Source organism: Wolffia australiana, chromosome 2, assembly GCF_029677425.1.
Source record: "Wolffia australiana isolate 7733 chromosome 2, ASM2967742v1".
Classification (NCBI taxonomy): Eukaryota; Viridiplantae; Streptophyta; class Magnoliopsida; order Alismatales; family Araceae; genus Wolffia; species Wolffia australiana.
The window spans coordinates 16818652-16835990 of record NC_135836.1 but is presented as its reverse complement, the minus strand read 5'-3'; the positions used below and the strand labels follow the sequence as shown (position 1 = coordinate 16835990).

Genomic DNA, 17339 nt, shown 5'->3' with positions numbered 1-17339 from the left:
GACTGCCAGTGGTGAATATCATGGGTGTGAAATAGCAGGGGGGTGGCACGTGAAGAAGCATCATAGAGATGGTGTCTGCGGCATTTCTACCTCCACCACATGACGTTGGATGAAGGGTAGGAGAATCATCTTATAAATGTATGGCCATTGTAATAATGGCCAAAAGACATATAAAAGTATGGCCATTGTAATATTGGGTAGGCATGGATTAGTGGGTCCATGGGAGATTGGGTATTTAGGCCCATGCATTGTCCAACACCAGCATTTTTGATATATAGAAATACAACTGCTGGACAGATCTCTGAGTTTGCATTAAAAATGCAAGTATACAACTTTAAGTTATACTAGTATTCACCTATTCAAGAGTAAGGTTGTAACAGTGATGATTTCCTTGGACAAGCCTTCAGGCGCTTGAGACGACTGATGCGGCCACTGCCTGGTGCTCTGTCCAGGAAGCAGTTTCGATTGCGCGGTGGAATCCTCTCCCTCGTCGAAGGATGTCGTCTCACCATGAGAAGCGCCAAGCAGATCCACGCCGTCTTGGTCGTCTCCGGCGCCATGGCCGACCCCTTGGCCGCCGGCAAGATCGTCTCGTTCTTCGCCATCTCCGAAGCCGGAGACATGAACCACGCCGAGATGATCTTCCGCAGCCTCCCTGAACCCTCCATCTTCGTCTGGAACACCATGATCAGAGCTCACCTAGAAAGGGGAAACTCCTCCGCGGCGCTCCGCTTCTACGCCCCAATGCTGTCCTCTGGCCACCTCCCCAACAATTACACCTTCTCTTTCGTCCTCCGCGCCTGCCTCCACTCGCCATCCCTCTCCGACGGGCAGAAGCTCCACGCCCAGATCGCCAAGCTCGGGTGGGAAGCGTATGATTTCGTGCAGAACGAGCTTATCCACCTCTACGCTGCCCGCGGCTGCGTTGACGATGCCCGTAGAGTGTTCGACCGGAGCCTCCACCGAGACGTGGTGTCCTGGACCGCCATGCTTCATGGATACGCTGTCGCCGGCCGCATCGACGAAGCTCACAACCTGTTTGACAGAATGCCGCACCGAAATGCCGTCTCCTGGAGCGCCATGATTGGCGGGTATGTGCAGGCGGGGATGTTCGGGCAGGCGCTGGAGGTGTTCGGCGAGATGCAGAAGTCGGGGACGCGGCCGAACCACGCCGGCCTCGTCGGCGCGCTCACCGCTTCCGCCTTCCTCGGCGCGCTCGACCAGGGCCGCTGGATCCACGCCTACATTGCCCGGACCAATTTGGAGCTGGACCGGATCCTGGGCACGGCGCTGGTGGACATGTACGCCAAGTGCGGCCAAGTCGACGCGGCTTTGGAGGTGTTTGAGGAAATGCCGGAGAAGGATGTGTTCGCCTTCACCGCCATGATCTCCGGCTTGTCAAACCATGGGCGCAGTGACGGGGCCATCCGGCTTTTCCAGAGGATGGAGGGCCAAGGAGTGAGGCCCAATGAGATCACCTTCATCTGTGCTCTCACCGCATGCAGCCGCGCCGGGCTCATCGCCGAGGGAAGGAAGATCTTTGATGGCATGCGGCGGGTGCACCAAATTGAGCCGGGTGCAGAGCATTATGGGTGCATGGTTGATCTCCTTGGCCGCGCAGGGCGGCTGGCTGAGGCAGCGGCTTTGGTTAAGGAGATGACCACGGAGCCGGACGCTTACGTCCTTGGTGCGCTGCTCAACGCTTGCAGGGCGCATGGCGATGTGGATCTGGCGAGGGAGACGGCGGAGACACTGGAGCGTCTTGGCCTTGGTCATGGCGGCATCTACGTGCTGCTGTCCAACATGTATGCCTCTGAGAACAGATGGCACTGCGTGGCCGAGGTGAGGAAGGAGATGGAGTCCAAGCGGGTGAGCAAGGTGCCTGGCTGCAGCATGATCGAGATCGACGGAGAGGCGCGCGAGTTTGTCGCAGGGCCCGGAGCTCATCGTGGCAATGAGGCCATGTCTGTGATGCTGAAGAGGTTGGATGCCCAGTTGAAGGTCTCCGCAGTGGAAGTGAGATCACCTGACATCTCAACAATTTGTTCAGCTCTCAATTCTTCCTCATTGGATCATTCATACTAGCGTTGGTCATTCATAAAAGCCTGTTGTAAGTAAATTATACCAATTCCCAAAGCCGTGTTCATTACTTGGGTATGTCACGCTCGAGCAGAGTGGCCGTGTTCAATCTCTTTGGCGCTGATGAAAGCTTTCAGCGCTGCGCCTCTCTCCTCCTTGTCTCTGAACTCCACTCTTCTTCCATGCCCTGCAAAATGCCCCCATCCATGTTAACATACACACACACACTCTCTCTCTCTCACTCTTCAGCAGGACGGAGAACATAGATTAGCAGCTGACCTGGAAGAATCCACAAAAAGTCTGAGTTCATGAGCTTCCAAATGCTCCCCAACTGCAGTCCTATTGAAGACAAGAACATTACGATAACATATTGACTCTGATTTGAGCTATGTCATCCATTCCTAAGTTAAATATTGACTCTGCTCTTGTCACCTGAGTCTTTGCTGTACTGCTCAAACATGGTCAATTCCATGTCTTCTGAGGCGGCAAGGTGATCTCCAGTGAATAAGACCTTCAGGGGCTTGTACAACAAGCAGACCGATCCCTGATCATCAAACCAGAGGGTCATAAAAATAAGCAGTCGTCGGTCAAAAATTCTCTACAAGTCTTGCCTTGGTGTGCCCAGGAGTGTGGATTAGGTCAAAGTCAACGCCCAGACTCCACGGCCCCTCCCCATGTAGCTGCATCTCTGCGTCAGCCGTGAAGGCTTCCACCTTCTCCCCAAGCACAGAAGAATCAACGCTAGACCCTTTCACCTTGATATTACAAAATAATCTTAGTAAGAGGACTTACATCGGCGGAGTGGATTATTCTCTCCAGCCCAAACTCGTCATGCCATAAATGGTGATCTCCCACGTCATCCCTGACAAACGAAAATAACTTAGAGTTTGGTTTAAATATTATATATAGTACATGTTTGAAGTGAAAGAGTTAAAAAAAGGGGTCAGTCAGAATTTGACTTGTGCGTCAGGAACATGTAACGCGCTCCTCCAAGCATGCGAATTCTCCTTGCGAGCCCTTTGTCATATCTCGGGCTGCACATGAGATATAGATATAAAGATAGATAGATAGATAAAAGATAAGGATAGAGTTAAAAACATAAACCTGTCGACGAGTATATTTCCGTTGGGGTGGATTACTAGATAACTAGTGGCTCCAAAAGATTTTTCAGAATGGTAACCGCAGAAGCGCACACCCTGCATGAAAATCGCGCAAATTTCACAAGTTTCAGAACCAAAATATGAAATCGGGCAGGACTGAGCTCACTGAGCTCAATAATTATTGGGTTTTGATTTAATCTATGGTGCTCAGATGTTGATATTTGTCAATTGAGCTGAATAATTTAATGGGTTTTGATTTAATGTATGGTGCTCAGATGTTGATCTGTGTCATGGTTCAAGCCTGGAAATCGTATAGAGAAGAGTGCTACCGGGAGGCTCTGCTCATCGATCGGAAGAGGGAAGCTTTCCTGAACTTGGCGGATCTCTGCAGATGGCTTCTCCGTGTGAATTGAGGCCGTCGGACATGAGAGCAGCGCCTACGCAAATGATAGGCTGTGAATCAGCATGCCAGAAGAGAAGACAATAGCGGGAAGAACCCTAACCTGGAGAGCTCGCATCCTCTCTTCTGCGCCGCTTGGTTGTTTATAAACGGCGGATTGCTCGCTAATCCGCTGAAATGTCTCCTGTATTCAAGACGGAAGGGAGAATTCGGAGATTCTCAGCGGGAGGGTATGAACAGGAAGAACAATGATAGACTTTGCATCCACTCACCGGCGCCATCCATCGGCATGTGTCGCAATCGATGCATCTTTCATCTGCGAGTTTGATGGAAAACCTCAAACGATGATCGACATTGAATGAACAATTACCAACTGCTTACCTACGTAGAATTCTCCCTCGGTGTTTTGGCTGCGGCGCCGTCGAGTCGACGCTGTTGGGGGGGCCGTGATCAGCTCGGCAGGAGTTGGGCTTGATCGACGGCGTCCATGGATGCGGGAGGGCTGGCTCGGCAGCAGAGGTCGCGGCCAGACGAGAATCCCCATGGCTATAACTCCTCGACGGTGCCATCAAATTTGCGTCTTAAATCACAATTCCCTAGAGTTGATTGATGATGAATCTCATAGGATCGTCTTGCATTACATTCTTGAATCACAACTGTGGATGGGGAACTGGGATTGTTGGACCAGTAGTTGATTGATGTCCAAATTTCATGTGTGAATAAATCCCAAGTTTCTAGATCAATTGGAATTCATTTGGTCAATCAGAAAATTTAATATACATCTGATCAATATTTGATTTTTGACGGAGAAGTTTCTCTAATATAAATGAATGCTCCAAAGAATTTAATAAATAGTTATATGGATAGAAATGCTGCAGATTGAGTTGGATCAAATTTAAACTAATTTCTGCATCTCGTTTTCATGTCAACCATAGATGAATTAATTGTACTTTTTTTATTGTTTGATATAAAGATCAGATCAAAGAAAGTTGTCAAAATAAAGTTCTGACAATTAAAATAAACTTTCTAAAAGTGTTTTTTTCATAATTTTTGGACAAGTATTAGAGGATGTAGATTGTGCACATCAGATAGAAGTCCACAAGTTCAAAGTTGACCTTGTTACCTTCTTATCTTATACTATTTACATTCTTGCTTGCTTGGACCATGTGATGTCATATTCTTGCTTGGAACTGCCTTTTCACAAAGGTGTGTCTGGTAACAGAAAGAAAATGACAAGAAAGGTAAGGCATCTCACTTTAATTCAAAATTTATGTGCATTTAATGCTGACACCTACTCTCTCTCGTAAAGTGAATTACATCCCCTTATTTTTGGCATTAGTGTTTGAATGTGAAAAGTGTCTCCTCAACCAATTTCCTTTTTAAGGACTCTCTCTGCAAGCAAGATCTCCCTAGAAAAGAGAAGGCCTTCAAGGCTTTTCTCCCATTGAGCTCATCTCTCTCAAGGCGACCAAGCGAAGAGCAAGAATCAAGGATTCATTCTCCATTCTTGGTATGTCTTGAATTATTTTCTCTTTGTGTAGTGATTTCAGGTTGATCAAGAGGAATATGAATGTGGAAAGATGAGAGAAGAAAAATTGGAAAAAAGAGAAGCAAATATTTGAGGTTTCAATCATCTGAAGGTGTACATTTCCTTTCATTTGTGTGAAAGGCCTTTAAGGACAGGAATTTCGGGGGTATAATGCATTATATTCAAAATATTGAACCTAGCATGGGACTTAATCCACTTCCATTGGCATAGAAATATGTCTTCTTGGATCAAGGATAAGAGAAACCACTAACCATATCTGCATGACTTACATCTGACCAAGGGGACAAATTACTCAACCTACTAAGTGAAAATATAGTGGAGCTCTAGGTTGGTCACCCACTGATCTCGAAGGACTAGACCCAACCGTATGCATGCATATGATTTAGCTTGAGGATAATGCTAGGCCTGTGAGGGAAGCTCAATGACGACTAAACCCAAAGGGTTGCGATGCTGCAAAGGATGAAATTATGAAGTGGCTACAAGAAAGCATCCATCCATGTTGTACCAAAAAAAGTCGGAATTATGTTGGTTAGAAATGAAGAAGGGGATGTGATTCAAACTAGACTTCCTACCAAGTGGAGAGTTTGTATAGACTACCAGAAGTTGATGTAACATGCCAGGCGTCGAGATCGATCGGCTTGTGTTACACCACAGGGAGGGCGAGTGCAGTCATGTCATGTAGTAGAGACAAATAATGATGTAATGTCAATGATAATGAGACAATAAAATCGATGAGAAGTATAAATATGGCATCGACGTACACCAACGTCCATGAGGCTACGCCAAGCAAGACCTGGAAATGCCACAAGGCTCCCGATGATCTGAACGTCGGGTTGAAGGACGACGGTGCGAGCTCGGTTACTGCCGCTAATGCGCATGCCCTCGACGGTCCAAACCAAGAACGTACCGATTGAAATCCTAATCCTCGGAAGATGAATCCTATCTATCACTAATCTAACCCCTGCGGTCAAGAAAACGTCCGGAGGCACTGGAAGAAATAATATAACGTCGAGAGGGAGCTGATGAGCGTACTTGGAACGGTAGGCCTAAGCGGTGTCTGATTCAGCAGCAGTGGAGGTCGAGCAACACATAGGCGTGATGACGACGCATGTTGATGCCACGGCTATGCACGGAGACGGGCATGACGATGACGAGTTTGGTGGCAATGACCGCGTCTAGCGTAGATCCGATGTCCAAGAAATCTACGGTCCGGTTGTCAGCCAATGGCTATGACGGGCTGCTGTAGTGGTCGCTAGGGTTGGTGCGGCCGCAGCAGGCTGCGGCGACAACTAGGACTGCTGTAGGACTGAGTAATCTGCGGGGCCGCTAGGGTTGCAACGACTGCGGGCAGTTGCGGCGGCTGCGACTATGATGGCTGCAACGGCTCCGGCGGCCTCGGTCGCTTGTTGCTGCGGCAGCTGCAGGCCGTTGCAGCTGCCACATGCTGCTACGGCGGCCGCAGGCGGTGGCTTGCGTCGGCGGCCTGCGGTAGCTGCGATCGATGTTGCCGCTGCGGCCGTGGCTAGTGACCAGACGGCCATGGCGACGGCGCGGTCGGCCGCGGAGACGACGGTCATGAGCGGGAAGGACGCCGGCAGCAGCGGTAGAGCTCTAGCGAAGACAACGGCAATGAAGGTTTCTAGCGAAGGGGGGGCAGTTTTTGGTGAACTCTAGGGTTTTTTTCTCTCTATGTTCGCAATGGCATTTTAGTAAATATGTCAAAATCTAAAAAAAGACTAAAAATACAGGAAAATCACTAAAAATCACATTTTTAAAATCTTTTCTACTCTTTTTCATTCCTATGGGCGGGCCCCACCTTTTATAGGAGCAAATATGGGCCTCCCCCTCAGAAATAAAGGGTAGAAGGCCTAATTAAGATTAATTAGGGCCCCCTAATAGAAGATAGAAACCCACTAACACGCCCACACATGGGCTCACACACGCACAAACGTGTAGGTCCAGAGAGGGGTCCAACCACGTGTGAACAAACAGAAAACAAACGCATACGGGGCTGACATACAAGGCCTACTAAACAACGAAAATATGAGGAAAGATAATGTCAAACCTTTGTGGCCCATTGATGAGGCTGGGTACTCTGAAGGCTAGGTCTCGCGCATGAGCTCTCGTTCGACGAACTGGTTCGATGGAGTCTTCGAAGCAAGATGGTCCCCTAAAAAAGTCAGAATCATGGTGGTTAGAAATGAAGAAGGGGATGTGATTCAAACTAGACTTCCTACCAAGTGGAGAGTCTGTATAGAATACCAGAAGTTCAACTCCTCAACAAAGAAATACCATTTTGCTTGTCTATTTAATTGATCAGATTATTCAATGGTTGGTAGGACAATCATATTATTATTGTTAGGTGGTCATTAAAGGTATATACAGATTGTCATATTTCCAGATGACCAAGAGAAGACCACCTTTACATGTCCATTTGGAACATCCACATTCAAACATATGCTATTTGGGCAATGCAATGCCTCAACAACTTTCCAGAGATACATGACTACAATCTTCTTTGAGCTAATAGGAGGAAGCATGGAGGAGCTTATGGACAAGTCCTTGATCTTTGGCATGAGCTTTGATGAATGCATGTCCAGATTGGAAAAGGTCTTCGAATATGGATAGAAAAATGATTGGTTCTCAGATGGAAAAAATCTCAATTCATGGTTGAAGAGGGTTTGGTATAAGGTCATGTTGTCTCTCCAAAAGGGCTAGGAGTGGACAAAGCAAAAAACAAAAGTAATCCAAAATCTTTGCTTACCAAAAAACATCAAAGACATTTAATCTTTTTGGTCATATGGGATTTTATCAGAGATTCTTTAAAGATTTCTCAAGAATTCCCAAGCCTTTGACGTCACTAGTAGCAAAATATGTTGCTTAGCAAAATATGTAGATTTAGGAATGGATAAAGTTGTAGAGGCGGCGTTTCAAGCCATGAAGAAAGCTCTGATTAAAGGCCTCATTCTCCAAGCTCCCAACTGGGGCATGCCATTTGAAATCATGTCTGATGCTTCAAATTACGTAGTGAGAGAAGTTATGGGCCAAAGAATGGACAAGAAGCCAGAGTTGATCTACTACACAAGTAAGAACTTCAAGGGCACAAAAAGAACTACACAACCAAGAGAAGGAATCTCTCTCTGTTGTCTTTGCATTGGAGAAATTCAGGAATTGTTAAATGACAAAGCCGTCATACACAATAATCCTGTGGGTTTAAAATATATTTTCTACAAAAAATACGCAAAACCCAAGCTGCTCCAATGGGTACTCCTTTCAGAAGAGTTAGATTTGGAGATTAAGGATAGTAAAGGAAGTGAGAACTTGGTTTCAGATCACGTCAGCAATGATGATTGAATATGGAGGGAGATAGTTGAAGAATTTCTCGATTACCATTTTCTCACTATTGAACGTAATGAAGCTCCATGGTATGGGCACATAGTGAACTACTTAGCCACAAAAGTACTCCCATAATTTTGGAGAAGTGAGAAGAAGAATAAAATCTTTAGTGACATTAGATTCTACATCTGGGATGACCCAGAATTATACTGACTTGGACCTGACCATATTTTACAATGATGTGTTCTAGAGAGTGAACAATTACACATTTTAAGCATGTGTCGTTCAATAATGTGTGGGGGCCATTTTGCTACATAAAAGACTGGAGTAAACATTATACAACGTGGATTCTATTGGTCTACACTCTTTAAGCATTCAGAAACATCTCAAAGAGGGAAAAGATGCAACTAAATCCTATCAAAGAAGTTGAGATATTTGACGCATGGGGGATTGATATTATGGGGCCATTTCCTCCATCATTTGGAAACAAGTATATTTTGGTTGGTATAGACTCTTTGTGAGTGGGTTGAAGTTATACCTACTAAAATAAATGAGCATAAGTGGTTGTCAAATTTATTTTTGAAAACATACTGACCAGATTTGGATGCCCACTAGGAATTATTAGTGATGGAGGCTTCCATTTCACTATTCAACATGCCAGAGCTCTCTTGAAGAAATATGGCGTGCATCATGGAGTCACAAATGCCATACCACCCACAAGCCAATGTGCAAGTGGAAGTCAGCAAAGAAGAAAATAAGCAAATCTTACAAAAGATAGTGAGGCCTGATCGGAAGTTAATGGATGCATTGTGGACATATTGAATGGCTTACAACATCCCTTATCGCATGTCACTTATTCGATTGATTTATGGTAGGGATTTCCATTTACCCCAAGAATTGGAGCATACAGCACACTGGGCAATTAAGGAACTCAACATGGACCTTGGGGTCTCAAGGAAGAGAGCTTCTTCAACTCCACGAACTTCAAGAAATCAGAGATGAATCATATGAGAGTGCCAAAATATATAACAGGAAAATGAAGAATTATCATGATAAGTTTGTATCAAGGAAGACTTTCAAGATATATGATCAAGCTTGGCTCTTTAACTCACGCCTAAAGCTATCCCAGGCAAACTCCTAGGGAATACTGATAGAAGTGTAAAAGACAGGGAAAAGATTCAAAGTAAATGGAAAAAGGCTTCAGCAATACATAAAAGGAGAGAAGTTTCCACCTGAAGAATTAATAGAATTACAACCTTTAGATAAAGAGTCAGCCCCAAACGTGGGCAAATGGTTTGAGTAAGAATTCACGAGGGTGAGAATTTCCCTTATTTTCTAATAAAATGACGAGGAGGTGAATTTCAGCAATTTATCATGAGAAATAGGCTGACCAACCATGGAGCTGCTAACGTCGTCTTAAAATCAAGGAGAATTACATTTCGGGTTCCTTCTACTCACACTATTAATCTGTATGCATTAATTTTACCAGGTTAATTGATATACAAGGGTAGAGTATCTAAGTTCATTCATGATTCATGGAGTACCTTATAATCTTATATGCCACTTACATGTTATCATCTCTTTAACCCCCAAGCCAACAATTTGTTAGACATAGAGTGAATAAAAGACTTAGACAATCCTGAATGATGTGGTGATCCACCCAAGAAGAAAGAGGGATGAAGTTGGAAACCTGTCGCTTCCATCATGATTGAAAGTCCCTGTTTTGAGTAGAAGACGTGTGCAATTCTTTATAGCACTTGGTTGATGATCATGACCGATTCAATCTTATGAAGCCATTCTTTGGCTATAGATCTCACTTTTTAATCTTGAGATAGCAGTAAATTTCTTGAACCATGACCTAACTCCACACAATTGCATATATTTATCCTGCAATCTCAAATGCTCAATTACATACGGAAGTATAAATGCTTGGTAGACAAAAAACTTTGATAAGCAGTAAAAGGAGCAAGGCCCAGAGAATAAAATGATTTATATGACTTATGTTTATAACCTTACAAAAGAAAATTCAAAGGAAAAAAAGTTGCGCATCGAGTTCTACAATCATATCTTCTCAAACAGAGTGGGCAGTAGTTTTCATGCTTAACGAGAATGTGGGGTTAATAGGTATTTTATAGTACCAAAGGAAAGGAGAAGAACTTGAATTTTGCTTTGTGTACTGAGAAAGGACTCAACTCTTAAGTAGCCCAATTGACCCGTGAGATTTATGAGTGGCAAGAAAGCCCTTGAGCATGACCCTCAATCTGAGGGGAATTAACCCACTTTGGATAACCCAATTTGAAGAGAACTAGAAATCAAGGTCACCGATCATCATTATGAGAGAACACTGGCTTTGTTATACGTCATTGGTAAGGGACTAGCAATGTTTAAGTAGGGGGGTATTTGATGAACCTATTTTGAGACATGAAAACATACACATCTCAGAGTCATTCCGTGCACCATTTTATTGATGTTATCTTCATTTTAGTATAAATTCTCATTTCATACATTTATTCTGGAATGAGCTTAAAACCACCCTTTTTAATGAAGTTTCTACCTAACTTTCGAAGGCCATACCTTCTCAAATAAAACATGTATCAAAATATTATTTTTAATGGAATGAATTCTCACACAAGTGGGTATTGTACATTTTGTAGGGCATAAATTCTAGAAAAATGATATTAAAAAATAGCTTATAGGAGGCTAAGAGCCAGCAGCTGAGTGAGGCTCTTGCGGTGTTCAGGCCAGCATGCAGCCGGCGAGCATTGCCGCACATGGAGATGCACAAGGAGCCCTCGAGGGCTGCACAAGGAGCCACCAAAGGGCCACATTCATGAGGCCTAATACGCACAAATTGATTGCCCCCCATGCGCACTAGAGGGGAGGTATTTCATTAATTCAATTCATATTACAATCATAATTCAAATATTTTTCTCAATTTTAAAGATTATCTATAAGGGATAACCTTTAATCCAGTTCTTTCGGCATCATATTGGGCAGGCCGAGAAGCAATACAGGGGATCGTGGCCCAATGGGCCAAATTCTTTAGGAAGTTACATAGGAATTATGAACATGCTTTAGACCGACCCGACTCGAAGCTTGTGTCATATTGGGTTAGTTTTAAGTTGCCAATATAATCATGACCATTTGATCTTCTTAAGAAGATTGGATGGTGAGATATTAAGAGAGCATCATATTATTTATTTTACGACACAATCTTAAAAATAACGTGAATGGTGGACCATGTGATCAACAAATTAGAAGCAAAAAACAGGCTGACAGAGCCACTAACATGGCTGATGACATGGCTGGAGGCTACCAAACTTAAAGGTTGTCGAAGGTGAAAATAGGGTGTAATTTTGTCATTGTTACTGTTTTCGCTTCAATCAAATAAAATTTTTAAGTATAAACTTACTCAAGAATGTATATTTTTGAGTAAGGTCATCTCCAAAGGGATTGACTCTTAGAGTTGAATTTAACTAATGAGTAGGAGAGTAACCAAACACCACTAGGTGTTTGTTGTAATATCTAGGAGAGAACAAGGAACAATTTATAAATGATTTTATAAAAGAAGTTCCACCAAAAGATTTTATGTCAACCTCAAATTTTGTATGTATGCAATATAGATGGATTGGTGATTTTAGGATACTTTTTGTAGAATTTTTAGAAATTGATTTATAGGAGAATTTTGAGAATCAAATCCTGCACATAACCTATTTGATAAAATGCCTAGTAGAATAAAATGATGGATTTATATGTGTGGAAAATCAAGTTTTAACGTTTTTTTAATTTAGGACGTATTTAGGGTGGGAATTATAAATTCTAAATGTGATGATAAATTCTTATATATTTTTAATTGGTCGGAAAGTATTTTAAAATATTTTTAAAAGTTCTTGTTGAAGTCATGCATATCACGTGTTCGACGAAATGCTCGGATGAATAAGAATGCTTTTTCATAAGAGTTTTTGGTCGATTCTAATTAAATTGTTTAAGAAGATAAGACTTAGTTGAATGAAATTTGTGACTTACCAGACTGTGCAGTCGAGTGGAAGATTGCCGTGGGCTTCAGATCTAGTCGCTCGGCAGCGTCGTCTTCCTGGCTTAATTCACAAAGTCTTCTCCCTCTTCCACCCTTTCTCTCTTGCTAATCTCCCTTCAGGCCACAGCTCTTTCACCGCCGTGACTGAGAGACCAAGGAGAAATGAGACGGCGAAGGATCTTCCCCTGCGTTGTTTTTTATTTCAATTATGCAATTCAAATTCGACGGCAAAAGATCATTTTTCCAGCAATTTTACATCATTTTTATAGGTCAGGAACAGTCCAATGACCTTTCTGACAAGTATGGGACAACTTCGGCTCCATCTCTGGAGACAAATCGGCAGAAATCTGCCTTCTCGTCACCAAAGTGAAGTCTCCGGTGATGGAGACGGTGGCAGGAGGAAGACATCGGTCAAGATTATTCTCGACCGTCCGATCCTCTATGAGAAGGATCAACGGCGATGATTAAATGGTAACTGTGGACCCTCCTTATATCCGATGGACCTGCTCCATCAGCTCCACCAAGTTAGCTTCGGATGTCCACATGCCCATTTTTGATTCATCCACGTTGGAGCTGCGCGATGAGCTGTCACCTGAAAAAGAAGAAAATAAAAAGAAAATTAAAAGATGATCTTGATCGTTCGATCTTCCGAAAGAAGATCGACGACCAAGATTATAACATTGCTTTTAAGTAAGGCCCGTTTAGATACAGTCTTTGGGCCAGGTTGGCTCAAAGCCCGTTTGGATTTTAAGTGTATTTTTCTTGAGATCGCGGCTCATCATTCTCTTGCCTTTCAAAAATTTGGTTTTTAACGATCTCATATTGCCGCTTTCAAAGGGGAGCGGGATATAAATTCTGCAATCCATATCCAAACGAATTGAAATGAACCTCTACTTATCATGGGCGCTAGCTGGTCTTACCTCTAGGGCAGCTTTAAGGAGCTGGCCTTGGGCTGCGCTTGCGCTACAGGTGCCACCTGCGGCTGTAGCCTTGGCTGTGGTTGCGGGTGGAGCCTACGATGCGCCTGCCTTGGCGGCTCCTTAGGTGCCTATATTTTTTAATTATTTTATATGCATATGTATATTATTATTACTTTTATCATTATTACTATAATTATTATTACTATTATTATTACTATTATTATTACTATTATTATTACTATTATTATTACTATTATTATTATTATTACTATTATCACTATTACTATCATCATTATTATTTTCATTTATTATTTTTTTATTTTTACTTAATCAAAGAATTTGATAATATATATTTTTAACAATGGAAAACTCATTAAAAATAGGACATTTTGCATGATGGATGAAAAATTGCATAAAAATGGAATTTAACATAAAAATGTATCTTCATCTGATTAAATGACTTCATAACCCCTTAATAAATGTTGATTTACATGCCTGATTTGTGGTATGTCAAAGGAGTCCATGGCTGCCATATAATCGCAGCTGTGAATTCCTGATAATATGATATCTAATGTCCAAGGGGCAGATATGTTATCTGTGGCCTTTGTTGTTGTCCTCCTCTAGCTAAACAACGGCTTTCTACCGACGGGGACCGCCATAGGCTGTCAAACAGCCAATAAGGACCCCCATGGCCCGTCCATGCTATCTATAGACAAGGGAGGTCCTTCCCATATCTTATATAAGAACTCCAAAGATCTAAAGGGATCATCTCTCACCACAGGAGTTGAAGAAATGGAGAGAGACCCTTCCCGCATCAAAATGAGTAAGACGAGGAGTGTGATACTTCTCAAATGGCTTCAACCACTCAGGAAGTCACCATGAAGAGTAGAGGAAAACCCATATCTACACCAGCACAAAGGAAGACAATCAATGACACACCGATGCTAATCACCCCTATCCCTGCTCGCCAGAATCATGGCAAATCTGATAGCTTCCCATGACTTGATCTGGATGATGATGATAATGTTAGTATACACTAGTCTTGATTAAATCATTTATCGAGTTGGATTCAGAGATATTTCATAGACCATTGAGGCATCAACCGCTCTTTCTAACAAGAGCGGTGCATTGATAATTTCCCGAATCTTGCTGAATTTTCCTTCGATTTTATCTGATGAAAAATATTGAAAAATGCCTATTGTATATCTATTTATAAATCATATTTATATTATTCTAAGATAACCATAAAGATAAATAATAAGAGTAAATACCTACATTTGCCTTTATTAATCTTGTTAATCCTTCTTTCTTTTGTTAACACCCCTCTCTCTATGTAGTTAATTAAAATATATCCTCTCTTTCTAACTACCTAATTCTTCTAAATTTGGACAACACCTATTTTTTAAACTCTCCATTAAGATATTATGATATATAAATCTTTGTATCTCATTAATCTATTTATATCTAAATAAACCATCATTTGAATATGTATCTCGTATCTGATACATAACCTAATATTAAATAATTAAATAAATAAATAAACTCCTATTGCTTGGGCGGTGGTAGAAGGGGAAAATCAAGCTTCTTGGACTTGGTTTATTAGCCTGTTGATGACTGATTTAAGAATTATTGATGGCTACGGTTGGACTATTATAAGCGATCAGCAAAAGGTATTTAAATTTCTCATTCGCCGTATTCTACCTATCTTAAGACTTACTTGGTTAAGGTAGAACCAATGTTGTGCACTAAAAACCTGATACGCTTTGACATTTCGCAGGGTCTAGCAAATGCAGTGGTAGGCTTGTTACCTCATGCGGAGCATAGGAATTGCGCAAGACATATTTATTCAAATTGGAAGAAGAAGGGACACTCCAGTGACATCTTGAGGAACCTATTTTGGAAAGCAGTGAAGTGCACAACCCGTGAAGGATTCCAAAGGGTTATCAGAGAAATGGAGACATTGAAAGAAGCAGCTGCGCAAGATTTTATAGAGGTAGGCGTACAAAAGTTTTGCAGGGCTTTTATTTCTGAGAAGCCGAAATGTGAGGTTATTGATAACAACATGTCTGAGTGTTTCAATAGCTTCATCTTGCCGAGTAGGTCTCAACTTATCATCGACATGTTGGAATACATTAGAAGGGCAGTCATGGAGCGTATAGTGAAGAAGAGGGAGTTATTCTCTGAGAGTGCTGATTCCTTATGCCCTCAGATAAGACGGGTACTCGAAGATAATAGACTCAAGTGTAGGACATGCAGTGTTATTCATGCAGGCTATCTTAAATTCGAGGTTAGCACACACGGAGAAGGATTCGTGGTTGACCTGCGTGCCCAACACTGTACCTGCAGATATTGGGCTATCATGGGCATTCCATGCCCGCATTCTATTGCTTGCATTCACTTTATCCGAGCAGACCCTACTAATTACGTCAACGAATGGTTGAAGAGGGATTCATACTAGCTAGCTTACAGTTATGGTATTCCGCCGATGAATGGGAAAAACCTGTGGAGGAAAAATGAGGGAAGCTACCTCTTCCCCCCATTGGCGAAGAAACAACCGGGAAGGCCAAAGCGCAGAAGAAGAATTGACGCTAGTGAAGCCGGTCCCAGTGGTGTACGATTGACCAAGAAAGGCGTGCAAATGCACTGCTCTCTCTGCAACCAAGGCGGCCACAATAGAAAGACATTCAACAATACAAGGCCACAACCTGCATACGAGGTATGGATTGAGTTTTATATTGAACTTCCATTATATCCTCGATTTTCCGTAAACCTGAGATATTAAGCACATCTTGAACAATCATACAGGGATCGCAGTCTTCTTCGGGAGGATTCAGCAAATTGTTAAAGAGCATGACCAAGTTCCAAGTTTGACTGTTTCTTCATTTTAATTCACTACTCAGATATTTGTTGGTCAGTACTCAGATATTAATCAGTCAGCATATTTTATAGGTATTAGTATGCCACCCGTCTTTGTTCTCGAGTGTTACAAGTCGCATAGGGAATATTGATTCCTATATATTTCAGGATATTGAAATACTGAATATCAATATCAAGTTATATCGATATCAATATCCAAAAACTGATTTCTGGGAATATCGATATCGATATCGAATATTGATAGTGCGGAATATCGATATCAATAACTGAGAGAGAGACTGCAAGAGTTATGGAGGGATAGAGGGAGTAGCTAAAGAGAGTGGAAGCCGGAGAGAGCAACAGAGAGAGAGGGGGTGACAGGGAGAGCCGGAGACGGGAAGTGAGAGGGAGCGAGAGTGAGAGAGCAGGCGAGAAGGAGGGAGTCTCGTCCATCATCATCCATCATAATCATCATTCATCAATCATTATCATCATAATCTCACCGCAGCTACCGGCGAAATTCTCGTCGCAGTCGTTAACAATGGCATCGAAGCTGTCCACGAAGCCCTACAGGCCGGATGATTTTCCATGGCCTTCGTACTCTACGCCGTAGACCGCGTATCCCGCCTTGGTCAGTTGAATTGCCGTCCCTGCAGCGATACCATTCAATTCCAAGTCCGTCAATCCTCCGCTATTCACTTATTTGTCCGCTTATACCATCCGATATTCTCCATCCACTCACCTCTCATCGAGATGCCGCCCTCCATCGCATACCCTGTAGGACACAGATAAATGGGAGAGAGATGCACATCGATACCGTAGATTGATAGACTGATAGATAGAGAGAGAGAGAGATGGGGAGACAAGATATAAGAAGAAGTTGAGATAGATGAGAGAGGGATGGAGAGACGAGAAATAACAAGAGATGGAGATAGATGGGAGGGAGAGATGGGGAGGCGCGATATAACGAGAGATGGAGGTAGACGAGAGAAAGATGGAGAGACGAGACATAACAAGAGATGGAGATAAATGGGAGAGAGAGATGAGAAGACAAGATATAGCA

At 42.8% G+C, this 17339-nt stretch overlaps 1 protein-coding gene and 1 pseudogene across 4 annotated transcripts; one reads left to right on the top strand and one right to left on the bottom strand.

Annotated features, from left to right (window-relative positions):
- Window positions 1–287: 287 nt before the first annotated feature.
- On the bottom strand, window positions 288–4252 carry LOC144717041 (metallo-beta-lactamase family protein). Of its 4 annotated transcripts, XM_078592353.1 has the most exons (12): window positions 3965–4249; window positions 3852–3895; window positions 3683–3763; window positions 3509–3616; window positions 3184–3275; window positions 3039–3113; window positions 2872–2941; window positions 2691–2792; window positions 2512–2623; window positions 2359–2418; window positions 2126–2266; window positions 288–2026 (listed from the first exon to the last, which is right to left on the bottom strand). In XM_078592353.1, exons 1-11 carry the CDS (start codon window positions 4146–4148, stop codon window positions 2160–2162), a joined length of 1035 nt encoding a protein of 344 aa, XP_078448479.1. In that variant the 5' UTR covers window positions 4149–4249; the 3' UTR covers window positions 288–2026; window positions 2126–2159. The 4 variants fall into 4 exon arrangements, with proteins under 4 accessions (XP_078448479.1, XP_078448481.1, XP_078448478.1 ...); XM_078592355.1 differs by lacking the exon at window positions 288–2026 and having other exon boundaries at window positions 2088–2266; window positions 3184–3278; window positions 3551–3616; window positions 3965–4252; XM_078592352.1 differs by lacking the exon at window positions 288–2026 and having other exon boundaries at window positions 2088–2266.
- LOC144717040 (pentatricopeptide repeat-containing protein At5g66520 pseudogene) lies at window positions 424–2190 on the top strand (annotated as a pseudogene).
- Window positions 4253–17339: the final 13087 nt, after the last annotated feature.

Bases quoted from the DNA above. Each gene is read 5' to 3' on its own strand.
- LOC144717041 (XM_078592353.1), bottom strand. From the start codon at position 4,148: ATGGCACCGTCGAGGAGTTATAGCCATGGGGATTCTCGTCTGGCCGCG. The intron at 2,419-2,511 runs GTGACAAGAGCA...TGTCTTCAATAG, and splicing joins GCAGTACAGCAAAGACTCAG to GACTGCAGTTGGGGAGCATT. The intron at 2,267-2,358 runs GTCAGCTGCTAA...GGCATTTTGCAG, and splicing joins CTTTTTGTGGATTCTTCCAG to GGCATGGAAGAAGAGTGGAG.